The sequence below is a fragment of the Rhinatrema bivittatum genome, chromosome 5, assembly GCF_901001135.1.
Source record: "Rhinatrema bivittatum chromosome 5, aRhiBiv1.1, whole genome shotgun sequence".
Taxonomy (NCBI): Eukaryota; Metazoa; Chordata; class Amphibia; order Gymnophiona; family Rhinatrematidae; genus Rhinatrema; species Rhinatrema bivittatum.
The window spans coordinates 353,164,698-353,177,592 of NC_042619.1; the positions used below are offsets into that span (position 1 = coordinate 353,164,698).

A 12,895-nucleotide genomic window follows, 5' to 3' on the forward strand; every position below is an offset into this window, starting at 1 on the left:
CTCACAGTTTTAAAACAGCACTATGTATTAGCCTGCAGCATATTCAGGCCTGCCGTGGCCTCGGGAATAGCTCGGGATCACAACGAGACTTTACTATCCGGTTCTGGTTCAAGTATTTATTCACAGTACTTCATACTTACCGAAACAAAATAGTGGCTCACCTTGTGTCAGGCACAAATCTCAGGTAAACATACCGGGGTAGATTTTCAGACCTGCGCGCGCATAAAATCGGGGGTCGGCGTGCGCATTAGTGCAACTGGCGGGTGCCGATGCCCGTGGCCTCTTCCTCCGTTCCCAACACCCTAAACTAATTTCCTTTCCCCTTCCCATAACCCTCCCGCCCCCTCCCTGACCTTTATCTTACCTTTTGCGCCTGCCTCCGGGCAGGTGCAGGTTGCGTGTGCCGGCGTGCGATCCCCCGGCACAGCGGCAAAATGGCCCCTGTGCCGGGAGTCTCTGACCCCGCCCCTTTTCCGAAGCCTCGGGACTTACTCGCGTGGCCGGGCCGTTTTAAAATCCGGGCCACTCTGTACAGATATACCAGGAGGTCCTACCAGCTCCCTGTGCCTCCTCAAGCTTTCCAGGCCTGGGTTCTCAGAATCCCTTTGGTGTTCTGCCTTAAAGTCCGGGCAAGAAACCTGAACTGGGCTCCTTAGGGTAGAATGAGGGAGCTGCAGGTACACTCAGCCAAGCCATTCACCTTTTATCTGGTTATGTTGAACTGCTCTGCAAGGCTGTAAATGCCCTCTAACTCAAACTACAAAGCTCTAAAGTCTATGACCAAGAGCTGCTTCTCTTAGGAAAAAAAACTTTGATAAAATGAAAGCAAGTTAAATACGGAGCATGTAGACGATACTGCAATGCAGAAGAGACTATTACCGTTAACATAAGAAAGACAAAGGCGGAGAGTCCTAAGACCAGGATTTCCTTATTCCCCTTGCTCTCTGTGTGTAGCTTGCGATAATATGGTCCAATGAGATAAGTCTTTATAACAAGACACAGCAGGAAAGCTGCAGCCAACGAGGAAAGAATTTGGCCAATCAATGCCAATATTCTTAACGTTTCCAGAATGAAACTGCAATGTAAAAAGAAGAAATTAAATACTGCATACCAACAGCTCTCTAAGCCATAAAAAATAAATCCCAAATTAGCCAGCCCTATAACAGAACAAACAACTGAGGGGGACAATGTACTAGAGCGTTAACATTAATGCACCATTTATGGAGCATGACACAATCAAAATAATGAGCTCTCTCACATGTAAATACATGCCAAGCATCTCATTAACATTAAAATATGTTAATATACATCATGTTAAGCTATGCAATCTGCATTAACCCACTCGCTAACACAAAAGGTTTTTGTGTCAGCTACTGGAGGCTAACATAAGGCCATTTGTGGGCCGAAATCAACCCCAACTCTTCACCCCCCCCCAGCTGCCCAATGCAAAAGGCGGTGCTCTTCACACATCTGATGCAGGAGGTGGTCACCCTACACCAACCAAATGGACCCTCTCCACTCCAGCACTGGCAGCTGTGCAAAAGCTGAAGGGTAGAAAAGAGAGCAGTCATGACTTTTCCCTGCCGACTCCACCACATAAAATGGTGCCCGCTAATTTCATGTGGCTGTCAGCTCGAGGAGATCTTCTTTTGCATCAGGCGGATGGGAGAGCTATTTTTCTCACTCAAGGAATGGATGATTGTGACCTACAATGGTCATTGTGTTAACCCCTGAAGCTAACGGCAACACCTTAGAAGCAGCAGTATAAGCACCTGTGTTACTGCTGCTAAGACACTGATGTTATCATTTGCAGAACACCGGGTTTAATATTCTTTAGTAAAAGGTTTCCTGCGAGGAAACAGTTTTAATATGGGCATTAATAGCCAATTTTAAAGCATCTTAGTACATGGGCACCAGAATAGATTTTCTAGGATCCAGATTAAAGCAGAGATATTTAACTACTCCAACTTCCATACCTTTGTGATTTTAAGCATTCCAAAAGTATTTAGACTGAAAGACTATTATACAATACAATTATATATATACACACAAATCCACAAAACTAATGATTAAGCCCCAATATAAATTATCATGCAATTCTTAAGAAATGTTTCAATAAAAGGAAAATGTGTGAATTTATATTGTGGATTTGTATCTATATTTATTTCCCCTACGTTGTAACTGCTATATATACACACACACACACATATATATATATATATATATATATATATATATATATATATATACACACACACACACATTACCACATATCCCCCCTCCTCCACTGCACCAGTGCTATTAAGTTGGAGATAATTAAGAAAGTTGTATATGGTAAGAATTTTTAATGTAAGACTCTATTCTAAAATAATATCCACAGGCTATACTAAAAAATAAAATATTAACATGTGGTTTAGTGCTTAAAGTTACAATAGACGCTCATTTCCCACAAGGGTACATGATCAATAATAAACCAGCTTACGACCCATACAACACATTTACCTGGAGTAAGTGTTTCCTCCTGCTTGAATTAACGTTGGCATGACAGCTATAAATAAGCTGAGCTGGACATCCTGCATTACTAGCATGCCAAGCAGTACACTGCTGTACTCCATGTCGCCTACGGACAAAGTGGTACAAATTTAACCCAAGGCGGACAAAAATGGAAGAAACGCTACTATGCCATTATACCTATAGCTATCAATTCTGCTGTAATTTAAAACTAAAAACAACACAAAAACAGATGAGAGAATCCCTTCCATCCTCTCCGGCACTGTCCTCATGCTCAAATAAGTCTCAAGCAACAAGAGGAGGAATAATGGACGTGCCGAGCTGCGAGTTAGGACAAGGTCGAAATGCTCTGCAGCTCCATCTGATTATAAGGCCGCCATCACCGATACAGATCAGACAGTAGTAAATCTCCCTCTCCAGTCACTGCTACCCACTGAGGCGTGTAGAGGTGAAAATGTGAACGAGGACACGTGCAACTAGATGAGTTGCCACAGCGAACAGAAGACAGCATGTGAAAACAAAGCATAAAAAACATTAACAGGGCTGAAAAGCTGCAAATCACAGCAACCCTAGAAGAACACGCAAGGGGTAAGGCTTCCTGAGCTCACTGAATCAGCAGACCCAGTAGCGCCATGTGACAGATGATATTCACTTTTTGTTCGCAGACTCCCAGAAAAACTGTCCACTCAAACCGCCCCATATTTTAAAGGTCAATTTTCAAACAGCACAGAAGTGTAAAGCCTGTGGGTACTTTTTAGTCACAAATTTTCTGGGTCATTTTCAACCTAACTCAGCATGTACACACACACACAAGAAGGTGCACTTAAAGTTACACCTGTATTTCATAAACTGTGCAGCGGGAGCCCCTCAGTTCATAAAACACCGTGCATCTCCAGCCTGAGAGTAACACGTGTTTCAGTGCATGCACAATTTTTTTATGCAGTGAGCCGCACAGCTTGCATACCTGTTTTATAAAACCAAGCGCACGCATTTTACGTGCAAATAGCAACCCTCAGTTTATGCGCAGAGGCAGATATTTTATAAAGGTGGCTGATGTGTGCGCGCATCTTCTCGCCTACGAAAACACTTACGTGCATCCGTTCGTGCGTGGGGGTTGGAAACTGTGGGCGCCCTCACCCGTTTCAGAAGCGGAGTATGTGCAAACGCTGGCAACTGCTAAATATACCCACTAACCAAGTGGTGGAAATTAAATCCAACTTCTCTTGTATCTGCAGTTTTTGGGTGAGGGTTTTGGGACAAGTGGTGGAGGATGTGGGTGCAACTACTTATAAGATCTTCACCAGAACAGTCTGAGGTTTGGTTTGTTTTTTTTCATTTGTATTTTACCATCTTGAGAAGATGGGCATACAAAATCCTCACTTTGTTCCCTGTTTAGTTTAAAAATGTTATCTAGGTTACTTTAACAAGGGTATGTTTTCAGATCAGCTTCTTTCTACAGGAAAAAAAAAAGATCAAGCAGTTATAACATGGCTCAAACTGGATGGAATCTATTTTCAGCTGAGTAGTCGCTTGGTCACCGGACTGATCAATATTGCTGGCCAAATCAGTTTTTATCTTTTGTTACTGGTCACCGATTTTCTTCCATTTTGGACCCAAGCATCCAAACCACAAAGGTTCTAACTTGGATCTGGTGTTTCTGCAGCAGTTTTAAGGCCCAAAACGAGCAGTCCACGTCTACCTGTAAAACAGAGCTTGATCCCAAACATTCCTAAAGGGGCCAAGGCTTATAGTGGACATTTTCACAAGGATCTGCGTGGTCAAACCGAGAACAATTTTTGTGTATGCTGAATATCAGTTGTGCAGATGTGAAAGAAGGGATGGCTGAACTGGGGGCACTTACCATCTCTCTCTCCTCGAGCACCGCCTGCAAGGAATCGAGATACAAGAGGCGTGCTAGACAAGGACAAACAGGTTGAAATGAAGACGCTCTGAGTGGGTCTAATTCGCAGCAAGTGTCCCCACAGCAAGCCAAAAGCAATCATTAGGACTGTCATGAAGCAAGGTCCTTGCACAGATACCTTCCATACCTGAAGACAAAGAAACAGTCACGGAAAGCTGCTTAATAACGTGCAATGTGTTACATGAAAATCATCACTCCCTAGATACTTTGGTTTTGCATGATATCACCACTTTTAAATATGGCTAGATACATATTTTTATACAAATCATAATTCTGAGACAGAGGATCTATAAACCAATTAGGGTCATATCCAGATGGTTGTTGGGCTAAGTTCAGGACTTAGCTGGACAAAAAATGGAATTTCTCAGCATTTTCACTAGCTTTACCTTATCCAGCTAAATTGCTCTCTGGATAAGTCAGTCAGAGGAGTTCCAGGGGTGTTCTAAGGTGGGACACACTTATCTGGACAATGCCGATATTCAGCATTATCTGGTCAAGTTTTCCAGGTAAGTCTGGTCATGCCACGGAGAAGTCAAAGTTATCTGAACCAGAGAATAGACTAACGTCATCCCAGAATTTGGGAGAAAGCAAAGTTGCTCACCTCCGTAGAGAGCAGGACCAATCAGTCACAAAAATAGATGACATCATTTGACGGCGCCAAGATGGAAAAGCTCTCTCAAGAGCTCAGAAAACCACAGAAGGTTTTTCTGAGCGTGCATGGACATTCCTGCTTAGCTGTTGCCACACAAGTCTCCTCAGTCTTTGTAGCAAGCTAACCTTCAACTCTAAGAGGAGGAGGGATGGATTGTGTGTTTTGTCCTGCTGTCTACGGAGAACACCTGAATTATTTGGACACGCGAATGTGAAAAACATAGAAGGATGTAAAGATTTTTACAAGGCATTGTAATACATTGCCAGTTTGTTGTCCATTTAGATTAAGACTATCTTGCTCTTTATCCATGGACTGAAAACTTTTGAGCGTCCTGAACATAGCTCTGAGATGTAGGTGATCTATGTTGAGAAGTTTCTCTTTTGGGTACTGTGTTCCATGAGAAGATGGTCTACTGAAATGAGCTCCCCAACCTTGATTAGAGGCATCTGTAGTTACTGTTTCGTGAAATTAAGACTGGTAAAAATAAGGACCTCTGAGAATTTTGAAAGGGTTTAACTACTATATGTTAGAGCATTGATGAGAGAGAGCGGTGTATGTGCACCCTGTGAGAAAGTGCTTGAAAATGCTGGTTCCATTGAACTGGTATCATGGCAAGACATGCAAAGAGTATGACATGGACTACTGTTAGCATATATATCAACAGTTTCAATATGAAATGGACATCATTTTTGCTTTGAGAACTAAAAGCTCTCTCTTACATTTTGTCTAAATGGACTCATAACATTGATGACATAGGACAGCTCGATATTGTATTTTTGGAAATTGATGATAAACCCTAGGCATTGAAGAGCTGTCATCGTAGAAAGCATGGAGGAACAAGCCTATAGAATGGTCTGGCCTAATATAAGTCAGTCATTCAGATAAGTAAAAACAGACATTAGCAGCCTCTAATGAGCTGCAATCACAGCAAGCATGTTATAAAGACCACAAGAGCTGCTGAAAGGCTGAATTGGGAGGACACAACACCAATAGTGATGACTGCAGATCCCAAAAACGTCTCGTAATGTTTGTGAATGGGAACATGAGTTTAAACACCCTTGAGATCTACGATGGATAACCAGTAATGCATTCATTTGTAACTAACAGAGGGAGGATGACAGTTAAAGAGTTCATCTTGAACTTTTTCTTTTTCACATGCTTCTTTAATTTCTGAAGTCTGATGGGATGCAATCTTCCAGTCCTCTCTGGGATTAGGAAATACTTGTAGCAGAATCCTATGTTCCTTTCCTGAACTGGAACCAGTTCTTCTGCAATGGCCGAGAGAAGAGCTAATAGTTCTTCTCAGAAAAGTGCTAATTAGTCAGATGAAAGGTGGCAACACTTTGGAGGAATCTGGGGGAAAAGATGTGAAATGTAATTAGAATCCCTGCTGAACAATCTTTAGTACCCAATGATCTGATGTTATCAAAGACCATGCATGAAAAATGTGTTGGCGTCTTCCTCCCACTGAAAGACTCTTCAAATCTAACTGGGGATTTTGTGTAAAAGTGTAATCAAAAATTTAGGTTAGGTCTAGAATGGGAGAGCTACAAAGATTTGATTTGCGCTTTGACACATTGTTGGGGCTGCTGCTGTTGCTGCTGTGACAGAGGGCAAAAACACTGGAAAGGATAAGACTGATATCTTCTTGATTAGAAGAACTGACTTTTATAGTAACGAGATTGCGGACTTTCTAGAAGCAGAAGATTGCTCCACTGCTGCTGCTTCTGCTAAGAAGAGTAGCGCAATGATTTTTAATAAAATCTACTGTTTTGTTTAATTTCTCACCAAAAAGACTGTCTCCTGAACATGAAACGTCAGCCAGCTTTTCACTTACATCTTGTAAGAATCCCAAAGCTCTAAACCAACTAGTCTTCTGGCCCTGGATAGCTATTGCTGAAGTTCTGGAAGATGTCATATGCCTGATGTAGATGTAATGAGGTATTTACCACATTCTTCTGCTTCTTCTAGCGAAGGTAAGAAATACTGTTTTACAGCTGACAGAAGATGTTGCATTACATCTTGAAGCTTCTGTAGACAAGAATGCATGTGGTGTGCCATGTATAGTTGATGAGCAGCTAATTCTATCAGTTAACATGGCCAATTGGAATATCTTTTTGCTGTGCTAACAAAGCCGAATCCTTACCATGAGGAGCACTGAAATGTATTTTTAAATTTTTTTTGCCTTTTTAAAAGATGATTCCACCACTACTGACTTGATCAGGAAGTTGGGTCTTCATATATTCCGGAAAAGGTTGAACTTTATATTTGATAGCCAGTTTTCTTGATACTGGCAATGTTGTCAAAGGTGTGTGCCACATTATCATCTGAAATTCTTGTATTGGTACTGCTACAATGTGTTTTGGAGGTTGAATAATCATCAATAAGCCAAAAATGCCCTTTCCAGGCTCCATTTTGATGTAAAAAGTGAAAGGAATTTCTTTGACCATCTTTTGAAGAAAAGTAGAATAAGAAGTTTTTTCAGGAGGCAACGTACATCTAGGAAGTTAAGATGAAGCCTATTGAGTCTTCATCTGACTGAAATATCAGGGACATACATAAAGGTTCAGAATCTTCCTGTGAATTAAATAATACTATGGAAGGCTCTTCTGATGTCATTCTATCCCTACTGGAGTTCTAGGATTTACATTGTGATATATACTGTTTACTTGGGAGGAACAATAAATTGACGTTCTATTTTGGTTGCTACTTATTCCAATAGGGGAGACCTGGCATATTATTTTTTACAAATTCTATCCACAACTTTTTATAACAGAGTAATTTTCAAAAGTGGGGGATTATAGTGGATGAACTGTCAGAACCAGGAACCAAAACTGTTAAGTTTGGAGAGGATTAGCCTTGTTTTGATGCTTCTGTTTCAAGAAAAGACAACGCTGAGATGACTGTACGATATCCTGGCTGGTGGAAAGCACTGAGAATTTTTCAGCACCAAAGAGTGTCTCACCTGTAGCGTAGTTGATGGAGCCTAGCAGGCAAACACAGTAAACCCACTCCAACAGCAAGTGGACATGCTCTTACTAGGACTAGGTCTAGAGCTTCACCTATACTGGCCCCATTCCCCACACGTTACAGGGATCGGAGAGGTTAAGTGATTGACCTATAAGAAGTGGTTGGATGAAATCGGGTAGAAGGACGGGTGGGCAGCGAACAAGTAGCATCAAGATCCAGGCAGATGTTGGGGCAGGCGAAGATCCAGAAGAGTAGTCAGAAGCCAAGGTCAAAACCGGAAGTCAGCCAGAGACTGACAAGACACAGACGTAACTGGAACAAGGCAGAACACTGGGAATGGAGGACTGGAACAGGGCATGGCAAGAAGGGAAGGCAGGAGCAGGGTAGAACAAGGCTGGAAGCAAGGCAGGAGACCCGGCAGGGCCCGCAAGAACACAGAACAACATGCACTGCAGATACTTCAGGAGGCACTGGCTGGAAGCGTGGCTGGGGTTTAAATCCCCAGCCCACACCCACGCCATCTTCCAGTACTGCTCCTGGTTTCCCACCACAGGGTCCTTAACATTCAGTGTGCGCCATGCACCTAAGGGAGACTAAAAAGGAGGTAACGTGACAGAGTCCTTGCCACGGAGTGAGCTGCAGCATCTGAGGGCAAGTGGGGATGGCCAAACATTGCTGTGTTCCTGCTTTGACACTAAGTATTCCGATTCCTGCTTTGAAACTTGGAGGATGAATGGTGCCTGCACAAAGTCTTATCCGTGTCTTGGCTCTGATGAGAGAACTGTGCCGAAGGATGTTTCTGCTTAATTGCCGAGGGAGAAGGCTGTGGAGTATCAAGAAAAATCCTTCATCGTTAACCTTCTGGTTCTTTAGGCCCTTGATGTTCATCTATTTGTTCCATGATCTTTTCAACTGACTTACAATTGCATCTAAACTCAACCAATTTTTTGATTTGCTATTCTAGACAACAATAAGAAGAACCTGAACCTTCTTGGTACAAATATCTGTAACTTTATCTGGAAATTTAGGATTATATATAGCTGGATCAAAAAAAAAAGACCATATAATTTTGGGGTTTGATCTAAGAAGGGTCAGGCCAGGCCATTTCTGAACAGGAAATCTACAATAAATCTTGGGTGTCACAGCCCAGTGATGGTTATATCTCAGAACAGGGTACTTTTCTTCATGTGCCAATACAGATAGGGTCGGTAACTTTCAAACCAGCGCACAGGAACACACTGGCACATGGGTGTTGGCCTGCACCCAGTTATTTTATAACTTGAGCGTGTATATGCGCGCATATTATAAAATAGCCTGGCCACCCACATACATACACACATGTCCACCAGGTTTTAAGTGGGAGTGAGCATGGGCATGCAAATCCCACTTCTATCATGCACGTCACTGAATTTTAAGAGGGGCACACGGCCCCGCCATTCCCAGGGTGTGCTCTGGACAGGGTGTGCTCTGGATGGGATGTGCACATATCTTGGCACATCCCATCCAGAGCACACCCTGTCCCCCTTTCTGGAAATATTTTTTAGATGTGCGCGCCACAGTATTTACGCCCGTATCTGGGCGCTTTTTAAAATACGATCGGTGCACGTGAGCCACGACATTCGCACATCCCCCGCTTGATGTGCGTGCTGGGCTTTTAAAATTCACCATATACTGACTTTATTCCTTCCCAGTAAGAGTGGGTTGAGATTTGAGCCATAGCTCTAGATTATATTAATGCAATTTTTATAATTTATTGATGTGCCTCATTTTTTGAAGATTATACACTAGGAGCTGTTCTGGCCAGCATTACTGAAAACCCATTACTGAGGCCGACCATTTTCAAAATGCAAACTGTATCTGACCTTTGCACCTCACAGTAACATACATAGTAATATAGCAATATACATAGTAACACAGTAATAACGGCAGAAAAGGACCAGATGGCCCCATCCAGTCTGCCCAACAAACTTCTTATGGTAGGTTCTGCGCTCCATGCAGGATACCCCCAAGCCTTATGATAGGGATAGTAATATTTACAATCAAAACCAAGCAACTATCAAACCCATAACAAATTACTGCTTGCAACATTTTTACTACTGAGTGAGGAGCCTTCTTGATAATTCAGACAAAGCTGCTTGACGTTCTTTGCTTTGGGAATTGGCATAGCCTACTACTGGATAGTTGAAGACATTCTTCACAAATCTAAGGACTTTTGGATGTTTCAGTAACATGATTTGAAGCACAAATTAATATGTTGGGGGTTTTTTGGCACATGAAGCACTATATTAGATTGATAGATAGATACAGATATAGATTAGTCTTGGAGGAATTCCACGCTACTGCAGAGCGCAGGGTTTCCCTCCTGTGCAGCTGCGCAGATTCTGCACTGAATTTGGTAGGCCCTGGCATACTGCAAGCGGAGTCCGTCCTGTTCACAGCGAAGACGAAGCAGGCCCAGGCATGCCGCGAACGGAGGGCGTCCTGCTCGCGGCAAGGATGGAGTAGGCCCTGGTGAGAGAGAGAGTGTGTGAGTGTGTGTGTGTAAGATTGCGAGCCTGGGGGGTGAGAAAGAGAGCATTCGTGAGGGTGCATGAGTGTGGGTGCCAGAGAGAGGGATCCTATATGAGGAGATTATGAAGGAGTATGTATACGTGTGAGAGATTGGGAGCTGGTGTGTGTGAAAAAGGAATTGTGTGTGTATGTGAGGGTGCTTGTTTGTTTGTGAGAGAGGGAGCCTGAGTTAAGGGTTGTGTGTATGAGAAAGACAGCATGAGAGAGAGAGTCTGACTGTATAGAGGGGGTGTGAGCAAGAGCCGGAGCTAATGTGCAGGAATGTGAGAGAGAGAGAGAGAAAGAGAGAGATACATAGGTAGCCTGTGTGAGGGTGTATGCGTAAGAGAGAAAGGAAGCCTGTGTGGATGTGTGTGCAAGAGTGGGAGCATGTACGAGTGTGTGTGTGCATGCATCAGAGAGAGAGAGAGAGAGGGGGAGCCTGTATGAGGGGGATGTGTGTGTGCGAGAGAGAGCGCGCCTGTATGAGGGGGGTGTTTGTGCACTAGAGAGAGAGAGCGTGTGTGTGTGTGTGTGAGAGAGAGAGAGAGGGAGGGAGGGACAGAGGGAGCCCAGTACTTAGAGAGGGGTCAAACTCTGGGAGCAGACATAGAATGGAAGGGGTTGTGCTTAGAGAGGGAGGGAAGAGGTAGTGGCAGATGGAGGATTTGGGGCCTGAGAGGGCAAAGTGAGTAGGGAGAGAGGGTGGAAGAGAATCTTACAATGAACATCTAGGGAAATTCTCAAAATATTTAAAACGCTGCATCTTTAAGTAATAATTGTTTTCTCTCTATTACATTTTAAATGAATTACTTAGACTATCATGTATACTGTTTATTTTGACCAATATAAAGCACATAGAGTTTTAAATTTTTTGTGCAGAACTCCCCCAGGAATAACAGATATAGTCACTGAGACCGGTGATTATATGGGAAAGTGCTAAACGAACAAGCTGTGTCTGCACTTCTTGATGTTAAGAGTTTCTGGCATTTCCACATATTTTTGGGTGTGTGTGTCAGATACATTTTCTAGATTTTTATTTTTGACTTTCATAATACCGGTACGTGTTTTTTGGATTTTATTTTGTGATATTTTTTGCTTCATCTTTCAGTGATTTACCTATTTTTTTTTCTGTTGCAAAAACCTGCAAAACCCATCATTATTAATGCCCACTGATTATCTGGCATCGAACCTAGCACGGGTTCCTCCCATGGAGCACCTGGGTCTGGCAACGATGAGTCAGGTTTCTTCTAACCTTGGCCAGGTATGGAATTTGCCGTTCCTTATCACAGTGTTACACCACCGAGTCCAATCATTTTTCATAAAAGAATTGAACCGGATCAACTGAATGGTTACTGCTTGGTGTTTTCTATCTTTAGGGGGCCAATGTAATAAGATCCACGGCAAAACAGGAGCTAGTTGCAAGCGCCGGTTTTGATCACCGTGCGTAGCTGAAGCTGCCGCTTCTGCGGAATGTAAAAAAAAACCCCCAAACAAACCCCAAATTATGCAAATGATCTGCATGCAGAAATCTGTGCACATACGAAAAAATGCGCGACTATCTAAGCGCGGTAAGGACCTACGTAATAAGCAGCCACATCCGCGCTCAAAACCCACGCCAGTGATCCACACATAAAAGCGAGTGAGCAAATGGGTCTCCCTGTGAAGTGAAAGCATGACCCTGGAAAGTATTTTTAACATTTCAAATAACCGTGCTGCAGAAAACATGGTAAATATTTTCATGGGCGCTAATTCACACTGGCAAAGCAGCGAGATTGGTGCCCAAATGAGCACCTATCTGGAAGCTCGGGTGCCAACAAAGGCACTCAGCCGGGAGCGAATATGGATGCTCTGGCATCCAGAACGGCGCCTAACTAACCTTGCCGCTCAGGTGCTGGGCTAGGCGCTTACTTGGTCGTGAATCTATACAATTGGGTGCCCAGAAAAGCTGGCCACTCGGACGCCGAGACAGGCACTCGGCTAGGTGGTTTTCAGGATGCTCGGCTGCTTAACTCGTGCCCTGACCATGGCGGTAAAAAACCCGCACTAGCATTAGCCTGGCTCCCTGCATTGCCTTTGATCAGCTAATCGCCTCCTTTGCATGCATTTGTGCAGGAAAAGCCACGGGTCCCGAAGCGCGTTCGTACAGGCTTTTCTCCCCCCCGCGCACAAAATCCCCGTTATAGGGCTTTGCGCATACAAACGCGAATACAGGCGCACACAAAGCCATCGGCCCCTATGAGAGAGAAAAGAAAGGGTAGGCACCAACAATGCCACCTCCAATAACTGCG

General features: G+C 43.4%; 1 protein-coding gene across 5 annotated transcripts in view; it reads right to left on the reverse strand.

Annotated features, from left to right (window-relative positions):
- The window catches only part of TMCO3 (transmembrane and coiled-coil domains 3), a 71,729-nt gene that overhangs the window by 22,876 nt on the left and 35,958 nt on the right, over positions 1–12,895 (reverse strand). For all 5 annotated transcript variants that reach the window (XR_003857151.1, XM_029604635.1, XM_029604637.1 and 2 more), the window contains 3 exons: positions 4,373–4,559; positions 2,503–2,620; positions 880–1,075 (listed from right to left, as the gene is read on the reverse strand). Coding sequence is in view for 4 of the 5 variants with exons in the window: in XM_029604635.1 (XP_029460495.1) it covers positions 880–1,075; positions 2,503–2,620; positions 4,373–4,559 (501 nt within the window). In the remaining variant the exon portion in view is untranslated. The remainder of the gene's footprint in view (positions 1–879; positions 1,076–2,502; positions 2,621–4,372; positions 4,560–12,895) is intronic.